Raw genomic sequence first — 19,451 nt, 5'->3', positions numbered from 1 at the left:
TCTCCTATACTTGAATACTAAGACATGCGGATATAGCCTAACATTTAGAGCCATGACGTGCAGGAATGGATTTAGGAAACGCTTCTACACGCAAAGGGTGGAAGAAGCTTGGAACGCTCTCCTGCAAATGGCAGTTGATGCTAGCTCAATTGTGAATTCTAAATCTGAGATTGATAGATTTCTGTGAATTAAGGGATATGGGGCTAAGGTGGGTATATGGAGTTAGGTCACATGTCTGCCATGATCTCATTGAATGGCGGAACAGGCTTGAGGGGCTAAATGCCACTGCCATTTGCTGTCTCCTGATATGTGCCACCTTTTGCAAGAAAGCCGGACGTGTGTCTGGGTGCTGTGCCTGTCATGGTTGAATAGCTGCCAGTGTGTGTGGCCTGTGTGTTGTGGGTGGGCGGCTTGCAACAGTAGTAATGTGCAAGGGTGAGAGGAAGCATCTGATTGGAAGAGTTGAGTTCTGATGGAAAGAGTTTGTTAGTATGTGGGTGATGGGGGGTGTAGTGTGTGGAGCAGTGGATGTGGCTAATGGTTCAGTTGGTAGGAGACACCACTTGACAGCTGACCTCACTCATCTTGACCATTTGTGTCAAAGCATTGAACTTCTTCCTGCACTGCTTCCATGTTCGTGGTGCTATGCGCCTGACATTGACTTTGTTTTCTACTGCCTCCCACTGCCTTTTGGGCATATGTCTGGACATATGCCTCTTGCCCCCCACCCCCACTTCCCAGCAGATATAGGACGTCCCTCCTTCTGTCCATCTCTTGCACCAAGGCCTCTAGTGCATCATCAGAGAACCTTAGTGCACATATTCTCGCAGGCCTGGTACAAACTCAGATCAGCAGATTGGTGAGGTCTGGCATGCAGATTGGAGGATGAGGGATTTAGTAGTGCACAACCTTTATTCAATGTTTAACATAGCTCATCAGTGTGTAAACATAGGGACGTGACCTGCTCTGTGTTTTACGTGTGTGATGTCTGATCTCTGTTCAGACTCCTTGCAGACAGCAGACTGTTATTTTCAGCAAATAACAGGTACCGTCTACCTTTAAGAGATTGGGGCTCCCTCTGCTGTTGGAAAGTACGAATTGTATTGAATCGACATGCAGGGCCTGGATTTGAACACAGCTTGCAGATGAGTATTGAGGCAGGTCGAAGCTCTCGTGGGTGTGGGATAATAGTGGATCACGCTACCCACACCCAATAATAGGCCTTATCAAAATTTTCCCCCTTGGTTACAGAAGAGCGCAAATGTGGGACTGCCTGTCAGTGTTTAGTTTGTGCAATGAAAGGCACTTAATCCGATGGCAGATTCATAGATCCGCATTTCTTATGGGTCTACAATGCCATCCTGTTCTAGAGCTGCAGTCCTCTAAAGTAAAAGTACCAGGAATCACCTATTTAGAGCTTGTCTCTGGAATGGCTACTATGAAAGTTACAAATAAACAACAGAACTGTGATTATTTTTCAGAAATATTTTGTCACAATAACCCCTTTACAGTACAGTGCTGCTACTGACAGCAGCCTTGACTTTGGCAGCAGTGTTGTGAAGAAGATGGTGTGACTGCCTCCTCGGGTGCCAAGAACCACCTCAAAGAGATGGTTTTCCTTGCTGCCTCTGAAAGCATGAGTGCTATAGTGGCAAATACAAATGCTACTGCTGGTGGCGTCAGCTGCTATTTTTTCTGGCCATGCTGGTGGAAGGGGCATTCAGCCAAGTCATTTTGATCTGTGATGCAATTTCCTGGTGACTTTGTGGACCTTCCCAGTCAAATAGAATTGACAAACAATTACACATGTGCAAGTTTGCACATGTGATATTGTTTGTTTCTGTGGAATCCTCCCCACAATGTAAATGGGAGAGTGTCTGCAGCATTTTGGAGCTCCAGGATATTAAAGTACCACTTCAATTTGTTATGGTTTTACGGTGTAAAAAGGATAATCCTTTTTATAAGGTAATCTGAGTACCTTGCAACCATGGAAACTATCCCCATATTAAATGTATGTGTAGAGATGCCACTGGATTATAACTGGCTAAAATTTCAAAGCTTAGTTTGACAGCATTGGGAAGATTCCTGCGGCTTAACCAGCAAGGATCACCTTTTCCATTGGGACATTGGATTGCAGGGTTATCTGGAGCTCAGTGGAAAGAAGTTGCACTTAGCCTGCCAACACGTTCCATGGACATTGGCCATCCTTCTATACATATCCCAAGTGACCGGTACACCCCTTCAGGCCTCACCAATAAGTCAGGTTGGCTGGCTGGTCATCAACTGCACCCTACTGCAGATCTACCTGGATCAGATATCATTTTACAGAATTTGCCACAGAGAATTGATTCAATTCTAATCTCTCATTCCATTTTCCTGTCATCTTGGAGCCAACATGACCCCAAAGGGAGCCTGCTTATCACCTCCTCAAGGTAGTACGTATGACTGGACAAGTCCTACTGCGATATGATATTGCTGAGAGTTGAGCACTATGAGAACAGGAGCTGAATGTAGAATGAGATATATAAGTCCATCAATCACATTGTTCCTCTTTTTCCAGGGTCTGGATATTCTTACGCTGAAAGCCCTGAAGTTGATTACAGAGGTCAATATACTGGAAGCAGTTACTACATAGATTATAGCGGTAAGCTGCTCATTTGTAGCGACGTATATCTGCAATATCACCACATACCTTTTCGACTGCATCTCACGGCATAATCAAGTCAAAATATTTTAAGATTGTCTTATGAGGAAAGATTGAACAGGTTGGGTCTATACTCATTGGAGTTCAGAAGAATGAGAGGAGACCTTATTGAAACACACAAGATTATGAGGGGACTCGATAGGGTAGACACTGAGTGGATGTTACCCCTCATGGGGGAATCTAAAACTAGGGGGCATAGTCTCAGAATAAGTAGTCGCCCGTTCAAGACGGAAATGAGGAGGAATTTCTTCTCCCAGAGGGTCGTGAATTTTTGGAATTCTTTACCCCAAAAAGGCGTGGAGGCTGAGTCATTGAATACATTCAAGGCTGAGTTAGACAAATTTTTGATCAGCAAGGGAGTCAAAGGATATGGGGAAAAGGCGGGAAAGTGAAGTTGAGGTAAAAATCAGATCAGCCATGTTCTCACTAAATGGCGGAGCAGGCTCAAGGGGCCGAATGGCCTACTCCTGTTCCTATCTCTTATGGTCTAATCACAATGTCCTGCTGCCTATATATGTGAAATCAGAATGGATGCTCTTGTATTTATTTTGTTACGAGAACCTTGGAAACTTATGAGGAAAAGTTAGTTACAAATAGATACCTTCCTTTCTATTATTTTCTCTCTAATTTTCTCCCCTTCCCTCATGAAGGTGCTGACTCATTTTGGGGTTCCTTTGGCACCAGCAATCCTTCTGTACCTCTCTCAAATGATCGTTCTTCATGTACTTACAGATAGTGAGTGCCGGCTGGCTAAGTGTATTCTTATTGTTCATCAGTCAAATATAAGATATTAAATCAAAAGCAAAATACTGCGGACGCTGGAAATCCGAAATAAAAACAGGAAATGCTGGAAATACTCAGCAGGTCAGGCAGCATCTGTGGAGAGAGAAACAGAGTTAACGTTTCAGTTCGATGACCTTCCATCAGAATTGGAAGAAATTAAAGATTTAACAGTTTTTAAGCAAGTAGAGAGGCAGAGAAAAGAAGGGGAGGGGGAAGGGAGGAAAGAACAAAAGGGAACGTCTGTGATAGGTTGGAGGGCAGGAGTGATTAAATGAACAAAGGGATGATTATGCAAAGCAAAGGGGGTGGTATTGGGGCAAGTAAAGAAACAAAAGATGGGTCTAGAGGAGCAGTAAATAGCAACAGCAGAACCATTACCAGCACCTGCGGCATGATTTTAGCCTGGAAAAACAGGTGGGTTGGGGGCAGTAAAAATTGCAAAAATCTAAAACCCGCCTCCAATCCGCCCATTTCCGGTTTTCACGGGGGCAGGAGGAGGGGTGGGCAACCAACCTGCTCTCATGAGGCGGATAAGACATTAAAAACTTTTAGGGAGGCTACAGGCCTCCATTTTCAAAGCTTTTTTGATTTTAGCCTCTGGGGGCCGAGATTCCCGGGCCTCCTTCTTCACGTGATGTGAGAAGAGGTGAGTAGGCCCGAAACTGCAGGTTTGCAGGACCAGCAGGAGTGCTTCTCCCAGGCCCAACAAGCCTACCAGCAGCGACCACCCCCCCCCCCCCAACGATTGTGACCCCACCTCCCAACGATCGTGAACCCCCCCCCACTGATGACTGACCTCCGATTTCCCCCCCCCCGATGGCCCCTAGTGACTGACCCCCGATCCCTCCCCCCCACAATCTCCCCCGATGACTGACCCCCTCCCCCACCCCCCGATGACTCCCGGTCCCCCCAATGACCACCCCGGTGACCCCCGACCCTCACCCGTTGACAGCCCCCTCCCCACCGAATACACTCAATTTAACACGTTCTCTCCCTGGCTCTTCTTCCATCCGACTGAGAGCCAGCCTGTCAATCAGGCTGGCCAGTCGGGCGGGAAACCGGCAAAAAAGAAAAATAACGATGTCCTTACGTCTAAACCGTAAGGACATCTGGGAAACCCGTACTTCTGGGTTTCCTGACAGGAATTCCACAGCCCCACCTCCAACCCCACTCCCGGGCTAAAATTATGCCCTCGTTGTCTGAAAAAATGGGAGCAGTGGTTATGACCTGAAGTTATTGAAATCAATGTTGAGTCCAGAAGTTGTAAAGTGCCTAATCGAAAGATGAGGTTGCATTGAGTTTCATTGAAACAGTGGTAAGAGGCCGAGCACAGAAAGGTCGGAGTTTGAGTGGGATGGAGAATTAAAGTGGTAAGCGACCGGAAGCTTAGGGTCACACTTGAGGACTGAACCGAGGTATTCAGCAAAGCGATCATCCAAACTGTGTTTGGTCTCCCCAATGTAGAGGAGACCGTATAGTGAGCAGCGAATACAATATACTAAATTGAAAGAAGTACAGCTCGCTTCTACCTCCTTCCCAAGATCCACAAACAGGACTGCCGCCCGGTAGACCCATCGATTCAGTTCTTGCCCCACGGAACTTATTTCCTCCTATCTCAACTCTTTTTTTTCCCCTTGTCCAGTCTCTTCCAACCTACATCCGTGACTCTTCCGGTGCCCTCCACCATTTCAACAGTTTCCAGTTTCCTGGCCCTAACCGTCTCCCTTTCACCATGGATGTCCTGTCCCTCTACACCTCCATCCCCCACCAGGACGGCCTGTGGGCCCTCCACTTTTTCCTTGAATGGAGGCCCAACCAGTCCCCATCCACCACCATCCTCCTCTGCCTGGCTGAACTTGGTCTTATGTTGAGCAACGTCTCCTTTGACTCCACTCACTTCCTCCGAAAATGTCGCTATAGGAATCCATATGGGCCCTAGCTATGCCTGCCTTTTTGTGGGATATGTGGAACATTTTTTGTTCCAGTCCTACTCAGATCCCCTCCCTCACCTCTTTCTCCGGTACATTGATGACTGTATCTGTGCCGCTTCCTGCCCTCGCTCCGAACTGGAAAATTTTATCAATTTTGCTTCCAATTTCCACCCCTTCTTCGCCTTCACATGGCCCATCTCCGACTCTCCCTTTCCCTTCCTCGACTTCTCTATCTCCGTTTCTGGGGATAGATGTCAACTAATATCTTCTATAAGCCCACTGACTCTCACAGCTACCTTGATTACACTTCCTCCCATCTCGCTTCCTGCAAGGACTCTATTCCATTCTCCCAGTTTCTCTGTCTCCGTCATATCTGTTCCGACGCTGCCTCCTTCCACACCAGTGCTTCCGATATATCTTCCTTTTCTTTCAACTGAGGATTCCCCCTCACTCTGGTTGACAGGGCACTCGACTGTGTCCAACCCATTTCTTGCACTTCTGCCCTCACCCCTTCTCCTCCCTGCCAGAACTATGATAGGGTCCCCCTTGTCCTCACCTTCCACCCCACCAGCCCCAACATTCAACGGATTATTCTCCGCCATTTCAGCCACCACCAGCATGATGCATCTTTCTTTCCCCTCCCCTTTCAACATTCCTGAGGGACCTCTCCCTCCCCGACAACCTGGTCCACTCTTCCATAATCCCCAACACACGCTCCCCTTCCCTCGGCATCTTCCCATGCAAGCGCAGATGATACAACACCTGCCCTTTCACCTCCTCCCTTCCCACCGTTCAGGGCCCCAAGAACTCCTTCCAGGCGATTTACTTGTACTTCTTTCAATTTAGTACACTGTACTCGCTGCTCACGATGCGGTCTCCTCTACAATGGGGAGACCAAGCGCAGATTGGGCGATCGCTTTGCTGAACATTTCCGTTCAGTCCGCTAGCGTGACCCTGTGCTTCCGGTCGCTTGCCATTTTAATTCTAAGTCCCACTCCCACTCTGACCACTCTGTCCTCAGACTCCTACACTGTTCCAATGAAGCTTAACGCAAGCTTGAGGGACAGCACCTCATCTTTCGATTAGGCACTTTACAAATTTCTGGACTCAACATTGATTTCAATAACTTCAGATCATAACCCCTGCTGCCATTTTTTTGGACAGCAAGTGCTGGTAATGGTTCTGCTGTTGCCATTTACGGCTCCTCTAGACGCATCTTTTGTTTCTTTACTTGTCCCATTACCACCCTCCTTGCCTTGCACTATCATCCCTATTGTCATTTAATCACCCGTGCCCTCCACCCTATCACAGCCATTCCCTTTTGTTCTTTCCTCTCCCCCCCCCCCTTCCCTGGCTCTGTATTTGCTTAAAAACTGTTAAACTTTTAACTTCTTCCATTTCTGACGAAGGGTCATCGACCTGAAACGTTAATTCTGTTTCTCTCTCCACAGATGCGCCTGACCTGCTGAGTATTTCCAGCATTTTCTGTTTTTATTGAGATTTTAAATAGTCTATGGCATTTGGAAGGGCTACCACATGAGAAGGGTAGGAGCTGAAAAGGAAATGAATGGGAAATTAAACAGAATGGAGATGTGTCCTGGCTAGAGACATATGTAGAGCTATTCTGCTATAACCTGCTATAGTTAACAGTGCGTTACTTAAAGCACTGTTTAGTGGGACAGTCAATAAACAAAACTCCAGTGATATGACGTATGTGCCCATAAGCAGGATCAAAAAGCAATTCAGGTCACATTGCACACAGGTGGTAGGATGAGATATTTACACTTGTATCTATGCTAATCCACTTTCTGGTTTACAGTATATTAGTACCAATTCAGAGTCTAGAGCAGTGCGTTTTTATGCTGGCTTCAATCAGTATAATGATAGATATTTCCAAAACGGAAGCCAGGCACCAAAAGCTATTTTTAAAATAAAGGTTTGGGTTAAGGCATTGACTGGGGTAACACTAGGCCATAAAGACCAGGGGAGAGTTCTCCTAAAGTTGCTAAATGTTGGTGACATCATAAATGTAGTGGGAACATCTCCCCTGATCATTGTTTCAAATAAAATCATAAACCTGTTCTTAAAGAAAGCTTTTAAGTTTTGCTAGTAACAGAGAACATAGAAAATATTCCCACTATATTGTCATTATTATTAACAGATAGATACCAGATAACCTACATTTGAGAAGGATCCAGCAGGACTTTGTGCCTTCAAGAGAGATGGAAAGATGGTTGGCAAAATAAATCAAATTAAAGTTTGTTTTTTGCTGATTACTTTGAGGTGGAGGCATGAGGTATTAGAATTTCAGTGGATTTTCCTCAGCAGCAAAGAAAACATCAGAATTTGAGGCCCAATCACACCAGCTGCTCCACTCTCTCACAGGCCCCTGTTCAATTTTGAACTTTGCAGAAGGTGATAACATGATAGCACTGCAGCAACTCGCCAAGTCTTCTTCGACAGCACCTCCCAAACCCGCGACCTCTACCACCTAGAAGGACAAGGGCAGCAGGTACATGGGAACAACACCACCTGCACGTTCCCCTCCAAGTCACACACCATCCCAATTTGGAAATATATCGTCCTTCCTTCATCGTCGCTGGGTCAAAATTCTAGAACTATCTCCCTAACAGCACTGTGGGAGAATCTTCACCACATGGACTGCAGCGGTTCAAGAAGGCGGCTCACCACCACTTTCTCAAGGGCAATTAGGGATGGACAATAAATGTTGGCCTCGCCAGTGACGCTCACATCTCATGAACGAATATAAAAAAAAAGCACCAGTGCTGCAAGTGATGTGGAAATAATGCAGCCTCGCTGACAGCTGCCTGCTGGCAAAGGGGCTCCAGTGCCATCCTCAAATTCGAGCTACTGTCACGATTGTACCCACCTGAAGTGTTGGACTCACACCAGTAAATAGAGTGAAACTGGGGTAAACTCGGCACCAAACATCATGATCAGGAGTGTACGTACTGGAGCCAAGCTAAACCATGTGTTTTATATCAGTATAAACCGTTCATTATAAAGTGATCTTTATATTGCATTTCTATTATAGTGCTGGGTTAGGTTTCCAAAGGGGCCTCTAGTTTTGTCGTGTCACGAGTCTCTGACCACAAAATAGCTTTTGAGTAACTGCACAAGATAATGCACGCACAGTGGTTTTAATACAGTGTTCAAATACAGTTTCTTTGGCGTTGCAACTGGTGCTGTGAAACTGCCCTGCAACATAAAATGTGAATTCAGAAGACCAGTATACTGTGGAAACCCCTAAGACACAGCATACCCAGACTTCCAAAAAGCATTTGACAATGCCACTTATGAAAGGCTATTAGGTAAACTCAAAGCTGTGGGGATTCAGAATAAACCCTGGGAATGGATAAGAAAGTGGTAGCGGTGAGGAGAAGTACTGAGTAGGGTGCCCAGGGCTTAGTGTTCAGACCACTATTGTTTTTCATTTACATAAATGACCTATCCTCAGAAATTCAATGCATAGTGGTCAAATTTGCTGATAATACCAAATTGGGAGTGGCAGCGGTATTGGAGGAAACAGTTCAAAAAGTAGAGTTGGATGAAATAAATATGTGGGCAGATCAATGCTAGATGAAATTTAATGCAGATAAGTTCAAGTATAGCAGATAGGATGGAAACATGAGCAACATGTGTACTTAATGAATGTATTGAAATAGCAACGGTTGAAATGAAAAGACACTTAGGAATTTCAGTAGACTCTACGCTGAATGTGTCCAACCAATGCAGAGCAGCAATCAACACAGCCAATATAATATTGAATGACAGTCAAAACCGCAGAATATAAGTCAAAGGAAGTCATAATCAAACTGTATAGTACTCTGGTCAGACTACACCTTGAGCACTGTGCCAGTTCTAGGTTTTGTCATAAGATGCATAGAATATAAAATCCAAGAAGTAATGATGAGCCTATATAAAACATTATTAAGACCTCAGAGTACTGTGTGCAGCATTGGGCTCCACACTAGTGGAAAGATACTGAGGCTTGAGAGAGAGTACAATGATTCATTAGGATTCTGCCTAATACAAATATTAAGAAGGTTAGAAAAATTGGATCTTTTTATTAGAACAAGACAGATTATAGGGCAATATGATAGAACTGTTAAAGTTATGAAAGGATGGGATTGGGTCGATAGAAGCAGAATGTTTCCAGTAGTTGAGAACAAAGAACCATATATAAAGATTAACTGAAAGAAATTTAGAAGAGAGGACAAAAGAAACTTAGTTACACAGCAAGCCAGGGTTAACGATTTGAGACAGAAATTATGTCAACATTCAAGATTAGATTGGATAGGTGGATGAAGGGAAAGGGGTTGAAGTGATATGGGAACATGATGGGTAAAATGATTAGAACTATATGCTTGTGTGGAGGGTAAACGCTAACATGGACTGGTTGAGCTGAATGGCCTGATCCGTGTTGTAACTTCTGTATATTTCTATGAGACGCAAGGGAGACATTCAAGCACTCAAGGCAGTGCAGAGAAAAGCCACAAGTCTGATCCTTGGTGTTGGGGGTCTGAGATATGAGGAAAGATTAGAGACAGTCAGGATTTTCAGCCTGGAAAGGAGGCATCTGAGAGGTGATCTTATAGAGGTATATAAGATAGTAAATGGTATGGAAAAGGTAATTCTGGAATATTAATTTGAATTAAATTATGGGAGTAGGACAAGGTTCAAACTAGTAAAAGGTAATTTTTGGACTGATATCAGGTAGTTCTTCTTCGCACAGAGAGTGATCAACACTTGAAATGACCTTTTGGGCAGAGTGGTGGAGGCAAAACCCCAAATACATTTAAGAAACATTCAGATATTACAATGGGGGGACAGTAGGGTGCTTCTGGATGGATGAACAAATATGGGCCGAATTGTGTTCCTCCTTTGTAATTATCTTGTGACACAATGTGGAACCACATCCACTTGGAACGTCCCCTAAAATATATAGAAACTTTTAGAAAAGCCATCTTCTGCTTCCCTGATGATTCCGTTGGTAAAGACCGTCTGTGACAGAGTTATACAGACCAAGAAGGTCCCAGATTCAATTGCCAGTTTTTGCTGAGCTGGCAGATCTCTTCTACAGTGGCAATACAGCTGAAATTGGCCTCCTGGGCTACGGAGAGGGATAAAATTAACTTCCCTTTACCTCCTGCTAGAAACTGCATCTGTATTAATGTTTGGTGAAGATAGGATTGGGACTGACTGTGCTGCTGCCCGGTGGTTAATTAAATTGCTGACATCCATCACATGATGATCAGCCACTTGGGTAAGGTACTGGAAGGCAAGTGGGACTTGTGAATCCTACCTCAGAATGAGTCAGCACCTTCAGGAGAGGAAAGTAGAAAATTGGAGGAGGAAAGAAAACAACAACAACAACTTGCATTTATAGAGTGCCGAAAATGTCATGGAACAAATGTGCATGGCTCTGTCACTGATCACACTAACCAGTGAGTTATATCCTTTCACAATAAAAACAGAAATGCTGGGAATACTCAGCAGGTCAGACAGCATCTGTGGAGAGAAAAACAGAGTTAACTTTTCAGGTTGATGACCTTTCGTCAGAACTGGAAGAAGTAATATCCTTTCACCCATTTTTGCCTTTCTCGTGCTGCATTATATCTTGTTCAGGCCTAGTGTAGCCAGTTGACATGCTTTAACCTAGAAAAATGAATCATGTCAGACAAACTTGTAACTGGAGGCAAAGTGGAAGATAAATGGAAAGGAAATGATTTGGTAATTTGGTGTTTGATAAAAATTGTCATCTAAAACTTTGTTATTTTTATTGTACCTTCATTTAAATGGATAAAACAGTCTTTGTCCAACTTGTTGTCCTGATAGCTGGATGGATAATTATACCCTGCGCTGTGGTTCTGAGCTGTGCAGATGGGTCCCAGGCTTGATCCTAGTTGAGGAAGAGATATTACAATTTGTCTCATTTGGGGAAAAATGGAAAAAACCAAGCTCAGCCAGCATTCCAACTTTTGATTATTGCCTAGCATCCTTTGTGGAGGTCAGGTGAGAGCAGGTTCAGTCTTGTTTGCAATGTCCTCCATTTATTACTACTACTATTTCAGCTCAGGCGTAAAGAATGGCACTTGGGGAGGTACCAGAGAGTACCTCCTTCCATGGAACTATTCCCAAACTTGAATTGCCACCTTCAGGAGAAGAAGGGTAAGAAAATCTAAACATCCAGCTCTCTTGAACCTGAACTTACTTTTTCCAGAGCCAAGATGGTGTTATCCATTAAGCATAGAAAACGGTGATGTGGAATGTCGTTCACCAAAGGGTCCAAACTACAACAGCATGCTGGGAACACGTTGTCAAATGTTTTGTGACCGAGGATACAGGCTGTTAGGCCGAAGGCAGGTTGAATGTAGAGTGACCAGGCGCTGGTCCGGAATCAGCAGGTGCAAAGGTGAGTCTGGAAAAGTCTTCCACTCATAAAAGCACAAAGTACAAAAGTAAAGAAGTAATGATGAATTTGTATGACATATTGGTTGGGCCACAATTAGAGTACTGTGTGCTGTTTTGGGTGCCCCATTATAGAAAGTCATTGGCCCCGGTATTTAAGGGGAGGTGGGGAGGGTGTAGGGTGGCTGAAAACGGCCAAGATATCGGCAAGGCCGGGAACACGGAGGTCCTCCGGGACTTAACAGCTGGATCTCATTATCACTTTTTGGATGCACTTCCCGCCTGGCAACGGCCAAATTGACAACTTGGTCGGCAGCTGGGAGGGAAAACCAACAGCAGGAGTCCGCAGCTGGGTATCTTGGGGACAGTAATCGGCAATCGGGAGGGGGGAAGATTGGCATTCAGAGCTTGGGGGGAGGGGGAGGTCGGCTGCGATCGCAGCATGGAGAGGACGGCAATCAGAGCTTGGGGGGGTTGGGTGGAGAAGAGAGGCCATGGGGGCTGGAGAGGGGGGAGGTTGATGATTGGGGCTTGGGGGGTGGGGATGGGATCGGCCGCAATCGGCAGAGGAGTGGCCGAAGGCTCCTTTGAGGGGCCCACAAGGAGTGCTGTAAAAGGCACTTACGTTGTGGCGCCGGCAGCTCCCGCTCTTTTTCACTGCCGAGTTTTCCGACCCCTTGCGCAGCAACTGTAAAATTTAAATCAGGCTCCCAATTGCACTGTAGGAGCCCGATTTAAATAAGTTAATGAAGTGTCCCACCTCTCCACAGCGGGACACTCAGACACCACGAAACCCACCGCCGGTCGTTGGGGGGTGTTAATATCGAGGCCATTAAATCTGTGGAGAATGCACAGTGTAAATTCATCGGTATTATGCCAGAGATGGGAAACCATAGTTATGAGGAAGGACCAGATACTGGGATACTATTTCCATTTGGAGCAGAGAAGGCTAAGAGGAGGGTGGAGACAGGATAGGAGAAATTTCTTTAAAGAGAGGGTTGTTGGGAGCATTGAACGTTTTGTCACAGGGAATGGTCGAGGCAGACACTATTACATCTTTCAAGGGAAAATTGGATCAATATTTGAAGCAGAGGAAGATTAAGTGGGTGAAATTGGGCTGTGTAGCACCCGTTTTGTAGGTGTTACGCGGACATCTAAGCCCCAAAAATGGCATCCGAGAAGTGCACGCACACTTCCAACGTGAAATGTGCAGGATACCATCTTGGTAAAGGTGTTTGCACACGCGCACCTAACGACTGCCAGCAGCATATAGAATAGGGAGATTATGATGCCAATCAGAGGGCAACGCTGTTTTGAAGCAGCCAACGACATCATGGAACTCCGCGCTCCAGCCAACCTCGCACAGCTGAACAGGACTTAAACAACATGAAGGACCCCCTACCAGCACAATTTAAAGGGACCATGAAGGAGTTACAGGTTAGTTGCTGGATTATTTATTCTGGCTGCTGGTGCAATTGAAAGTGTTTTTGGAAGTTTCTTATACTTGGCTAAAGTTTCAATATTCTATAGAGAGTGGTCTGGCTGGTCTTGCAGTACTCTTAGTGGTATTTAAAATATTGTACTGATAAAAGTTGCTTCCATACATGGGTGGCCTGCTAGATCCTCCTCTGGGAATTGAACATGACTGGAAGCATGCAGTGAGGCCACGTAGGGCAGGACACGCTGCTAGAAGAGGGGGGAGGAGGAGGGGGAGAGCACAGGGCACTCAGCAGGAGGCCATCTCCAGCAAGGACCTTCAGGGACCAATTCTCTTACCTTAACTTCAGCAACGACCAGTGCATCAGATGGCTGCTGTTCATTAAAGAGGTCGTGACTGAAATTTGTCAACTGCTGCAGCCACAACTGCAGCCTCAGAGCAGGGCAAGGACAGCATTGCCTGTGGCTGTCAAGGTAACTGTGGTGCTTAATTTTTACGGCTCTGGCTCCTTTCAGGCTGCTGCTGGAGATATAAGCAACATCTCACAGTTTGCAGTGCACTGCTGTATGAGGGAGGTCACTGAGGCTTTGTACGTACTCAGAAACAGATTCATCTCATTCCTTCTTGCCAGAGACACACAGCAAGAGCGAGCTCGAGGGTTAGCTCGCATTGCAGGCTTACCCATGGTGCAGGGTGCCATTGACTGCACATATATTGCCATGTGTGCTCCACATCTGAACTTGGCCATATTCATGAACAGAAAGGGATTCCACTCCCTCAGTGTGCAGCTGGTGTGCGACCACACACAGCGCATCATGCAGGTCAATGCCCGCTAGCCTGGTAGCAGTCACCATTCCTTCATCCTGCGGCAGTCCTCCATGCCACCTGTATTTCAGCCAGCACGGCAAGTCAAAGGCTGACTACTGGGTGACAAGGGTTATCCCCTCATGAAGTGACTCATGACTCCAGCCTGGAACGCATGCACACGTGCACAGCAGGCCTACAACGAGAGCCATGCTGCCACACGGAACATCATAGAGCACACCATAGGTGTCCGCAAACAATGCTTCCGCTGCCTGGACCATTCTGGAGGAGCCCTGCAGTACTCAGCTGAGTGGGTAACAAAGATTTGTCATTGTATGCTGCATGCTGCACAACCTAGCCATTATGAGGGAACAGCCCTAGCCACCGCCTATCAGGCGAGAACCTGAGCAAGTGGAAGAAGAAGAAGAGGAGGAGGAGGAGGAAGAGATGGAGGAGGAGGAGGAGGAAGTGCAGCAGGAAGTGGATGAAGAGTCAGGGAGGCCACAAGGTAGACAGGCCCTACCTGCCAGGGCTCAGCGTGTTCAGATTATTAATGAGCGATTCCAGTAATTTCAATGACACCTCCCCATTCACCAACAGTCCCACATTCCTTACCTTTTCTCTCCCACGTGACCATCAAATCATCCTCCTTATGATGACACATTGCTTCCTCCCTCAGCTCATCGCAGAAATAAAAACCACCACCAGATGCAAATTCAAATCCACATTTATAAATTAACACATGAAGTTATGCAAACAAAATTAGACTATTCACCCTTATGCATCCCTTACTGCCTGTCGTTCATGTGCCTTTACCTTTCCTAGTGCTCCTACAAGGTACATCCCCATGGCTGGAGCATGGGTGGTAGAAGGCTGCTGGCCTTCAATTGAGGAGACTGCAGATGGCTGTGGAGGATGACCTCAAGCTGCCCTGGGCCGAGAGGGCCTGGATTGAGATTGCACCATCTCGGCCTGGGCTCAGCAGTCTGGGCCGGCTGGGGTACTGTGAACAGTTCTGGTCTCCATATTATAAAGAGGATATAGAGGCACGGGAGAAGACGCAAAAAAGATTTACTAGGATAATACCAGAACAGAGAGGTTATACCTATCTGGAAACATTGAACAGACTGGGGCTCTTTTCTCTAGAAAAGAGAAGACTGAAGGGTCACCTGATCGAGGCCTTTAAGACTATGAAAGGGTTTGATAGGGTAGATGTAGAGAAGGGGCTCAATTTTGTAATGGTGGTGAGTTGGCAGTGGGGGGGTGAAGGTGCGCATGGCAAACCCACATGAACAAAACTTACTGCTTCCGACTGATTGACAGGCTGGCTGCCTTCAGGAGCTGCAACGTAAGGGGGAGGGGGGGAGGCAAGAAAGAGAGAGCGAGACGTCGTCTGGTACTGGACTGGAAGACCGGGAGAATGGGGGAGGGAGAGTGGAAGATCTGGCACTGGATTGGAAGACCGGGGTGGGGGGGGAGAGGGGAAGATCGGGGGTGGGGGGGGAGAGGGGAAGATCGGGGGTGGGGGGGAGAGGGGAAGATCGGAGGTGGGGGGGAGAGGGGAAGATCGGGGGGGGAGAGCGGAAGATCAGGAGGACATCAGGGGGGTGAAGAGTGAGACATCGGGGGGGTGAAGAGTGAGACATCGGGGGGGTGAAGAGGGGGACATCGGAATGGGAGATATCGGACATCGGAGCAGGGTTGCAAAGGTAGGTTAATTTTGTGTTTTCACTTCCGTCTGGTTTTTTATGTAATTTATTTAGTTTCTTTTTCCCTGATCCGGCCCTTCACGCCTGGTTTCACCAGGCATGAATCAGAAGCAGTGGCAAGCTGCCCAGGTTAGTTAAAAATCATTCTAATTACTTCATCTGTAACAGGTAAAGTGCCTTAGGTACCTCAATGAGGTACATTTGGCTCCTTAACTGTCATTCCGCCGGCTTTAATTGCCGTGGGACTTCCGTTTTTGGGTCGCCTGTGCGCACATGGGTGGGTCCCTGGGAAACTCATAAGTCGGCGGGTTGAAGCCAGCTTCCGAACCCGAATGGGATTTCCGCGATTTTCGGAGCCCCCCCCCCCACCCCAAACGCACCTGCAATTACCCCCTAAAATCATCTCCAAGATGTTTCCGCCTGTGGGGGAGACCAGAACTAGGGGCCATAAATATAAGATAGTCACTAATAAATCCAATGGGGAACTCAGGAGAAACTTTTTTACTCAGAGAGTGGTTAGAACGTGGAACTTGTTACCACAAGGAGTAGTTGAGGCGACTAGCATTGATGCATTTAAGGGGAAGCTAGATAAACACATGAGGGAGAAAGGAATAGAAGAATATGCTGATAGGATTAGATGACGTAGGGAGGAAGGAGGCTCGTGTGGAGCATAAACACCGGCATGAACCGGTTGGGCAGAATGGCCTGTTTCTGTGCTGTACATCCAATGTATGTAAAATACAGCAACTTCACACCATTCAATGTATTTCAATGGTGAGGCAGACAGCAAGATGCCGTTTTCACAAAGCTAATGCATCTCGGACAGAAACTTTTGGATAGTTGAGTTTAACCATGCATCTGCCCCTTGCCTGAAGTTGCTGTACCATTTACGCAGAAATAACGGCAAGCACCATTAGCCTCACCGTTATTTTGACAGCAAAGTCTGGGTCCTTGTTTCTCTTTGTTCACTGTCTTCGAAAATGAAAGAAAACAGTAAAGTTTTATTTGGACAATATGGCAAAATCTTTGGATGATTCCCAAAAAACTGCAATTTGGAACTCCATCAGCGCATACTCCAATGTAGCCGAACAATAGAGGCCATTCATTGCAGTCAGACATTCTGAATATGTTCCAGGACCAATTCTATGGTTTAAGGGAAAGACTGAAAACATTAACCACATGGCAGGATACGCAACAGTGGGGAAGATTCTTGTGCTCACTTATTTGTAGTGAAGTTATACATGGTCTTTATACATGTGCATAAAAAGCAAATAGAGGACACCATGCCCCAATCAGTTCCTATATGTGAATGGGGAGAACACAGCAGTTGTAATATACCCCTGAGATAAAAAGACTTCAAATACTGCAATAAAATCAGAAAATCCAGATCTGTCAGCATCCGAAAAGGCAATTTAATGTTTCACTGAAAACACTTCTTCAGAATTGGAATACCTTCATATTAGCCTCCCTCTATCATTGCTCATCAGGCATAATTGAAAGATCCAGGGAAGACATTACAAATTCTTCAACTGCGAGCTAGAAAGCTTTTCACAAGCCCTGAAATACCACCATGTTAATGATGTTGGCCTTTATCACATCATTGTGTAGTTGCACTATTGAGAGAGCACCCAGGTCAGTATGTTGGGAGAGGATGTCAGAAAGTGCAGGTGATCACATGTTTTGCACACCTATTTTGATTGTTTCAAAAATGTAATGTTCAATTTTTATTTTATTGTTGAGATACTAAGGCCCACAGTGCAGAACACCAACAAGGTTGGAAAAAAGCATAGAAAAGAGGAAACAAATCAAGAAATAGTGGTTAGGTGACACCGGGCATTTCTGTAATATAAAAAGGAGCACGAGACTAATTGCATGAGGAGCTAAATTAATGTTCAGCTAGCAGGATTACTAGGGCAAATGGCATATCTCCACTGATATTAATTTAACTCCCTCATGCATAGTTCCTTCTCCTAGTTGGTTTTCCCCAATCATATCAGATCAGATCTTCACTCTTTAAATAGAAGCACACAATTTAACATATCAACTGAAAGACAACCAGGGCAGCGGTTTGGGAGATACAATTGCCCTCAGCAACCATGAGTCAGCGAGGGAAGAAATCAGTTGGATTTCCTGTTCCTGATCACTACCTAATGATCCCTGCTGGCATGTTGATGTCATGCGTTGCTTTCGTTCAGCTGTGTTGCCTTCTATGGCCGAATAGTCTGCCAGAACCTACTGTCCTAGCTCAAACATTAAAGAGTTCCAAGGTACAAACGCTTCTGGCACTTATGGAATTGTATCCACCACAAAAAAAATCAGTGCCTTCCGGAGAGAAGGGAAGAAAATTGTGAGATTTGTTTTGTCTGATTCAGGCTTTAAATTTGGTTTCTATTTTCTACAGGATAGATGATACATAATTTTTTCTTTACAAAGTATCACATCAAGGTGAAATGCATCACTAATTAGCAGCTCAAACCTCAATTGAAATTGTTGTCCTGAGGCATCTTGCTTAGTATAATATTATGCATGAGTTGCTAAGTATGAGGAGGAGAAAGAACAGGAAGTTTAGAACAAATCTTTTCCAGATTTATCCCCAGCTTCGACCAGACTTCAAATAAAATGGATGCCTAAAGTTTGCAGGCACTAGGACTGTGAGGAAGCCTCTTCTATACAGCTTGTGCTGATCATGCCCCTAGGCACACATCATCTCTCTCATGTAGTCACTGGTGCTTCCTTTTGTTCTAACCCTATGGCCTTGAAGCTGCCGAGTTTCATGAGTCATCTGTCTGATCTTCGCCCAGTGAAGACTAAAGAAAGAGGCAGATTAAAAAGCAGAGGAGATGGAGGACAAAGAGGAAACCAGAACAGATAAATGAGGAAATGTAATTCAAATAGTAAGAGGAAATCAATGCAGGATCATAAAGCTTGCTGTCTCTTCCCCACAAGAAAACCGAGATAGCATTCCAGAATGTTCATGTTTGACCGGATTGGTGTTTTATTATCTCCCCATCTTTTGGTCCACTGTCACAATATTTCTTCTGCCCTCAACTGAAAACAAAGGTTATGTGGACAATTACTGATATGTTGCTTTTTTCTGCTTGTGTGGCACAGGGAGAACTGCAGAACTGGTTACCTCCTTCAGTCTTTCTTTCTTCCTGCAATCAATAGACTTTCAAAATTCAAACTTGGTGTTACCTAATCACTACTCATGATTTATACAGTCTTTTTTAAGGGTAAAAATTCCAATGATGGCGTTAGTGGGGTGGAAACAGAGTGTGATGGGACTTCAGCCCGACGCTTAACCTAAGACCATTTCCATCTTGACTTCTGGTATGGCTCTGATTTGAATATTTATGGCAGGCTCCTCTGCAATGTGAGCAGAGTCTGATGGCTCGCAACCGCATAGCTGGAATTTGAGAGCACTGCTGCAAGCATTTAAAAGGCTGCAGCAGTGTCTTTAAGCAGAGCTGAGCCAGGAGTATTACCTAGCAAGGTGATGTCCCTGAAGAGCTTGGCAGAGCAGTCTGAACCTCACAGCTGAAGAGCAGCCAGATCCTGTGGCTGCTGTAGTAGAGGTCCTGCTGCATGAGGTGCAGAGCAGGTGAGCTGCCCTGTTTGGAATGCCAGGATACCCTCCCTACTGGAAAGCT

General features: G+C 45.6%; 1 protein-coding gene across 1 annotated transcript in view; it reads left to right on the top strand.

Annotated features, from left to right (window-relative positions):
- Positions 1-19,451, top strand: part of srpx2 (sushi-repeat containing protein X-linked 2) — a 66,663-nt gene that overhangs the window by 26,159 nt on the left and 21,053 nt on the right. Inside the window, exons 3-4 of the mRNA XM_067997000.1 lie at positions 2,561-2,644; positions 11,663-11,854. Of these exons, the coding sequence (XP_067853101.1) occupies positions 2,561-2,644; positions 11,663-11,854 (276 nt within the window). The remainder of the gene's footprint in view (positions 1-2,560; positions 2,645-11,662; positions 11,855-19,451) is intronic.

Source organism: Heptranchias perlo, chromosome 15, assembly GCF_035084215.1.
Source record: "Heptranchias perlo isolate sHepPer1 chromosome 15, sHepPer1.hap1, whole genome shotgun sequence".
Classification (NCBI taxonomy): Eukaryota; Metazoa; Chordata; class Chondrichthyes; order Hexanchiformes; family Hexanchidae; genus Heptranchias; species Heptranchias perlo.
The sequence above is the reverse complement of the archived record's forward strand: the minus strand, read 5'-3'. Positions and strand labels throughout refer to the sequence as shown.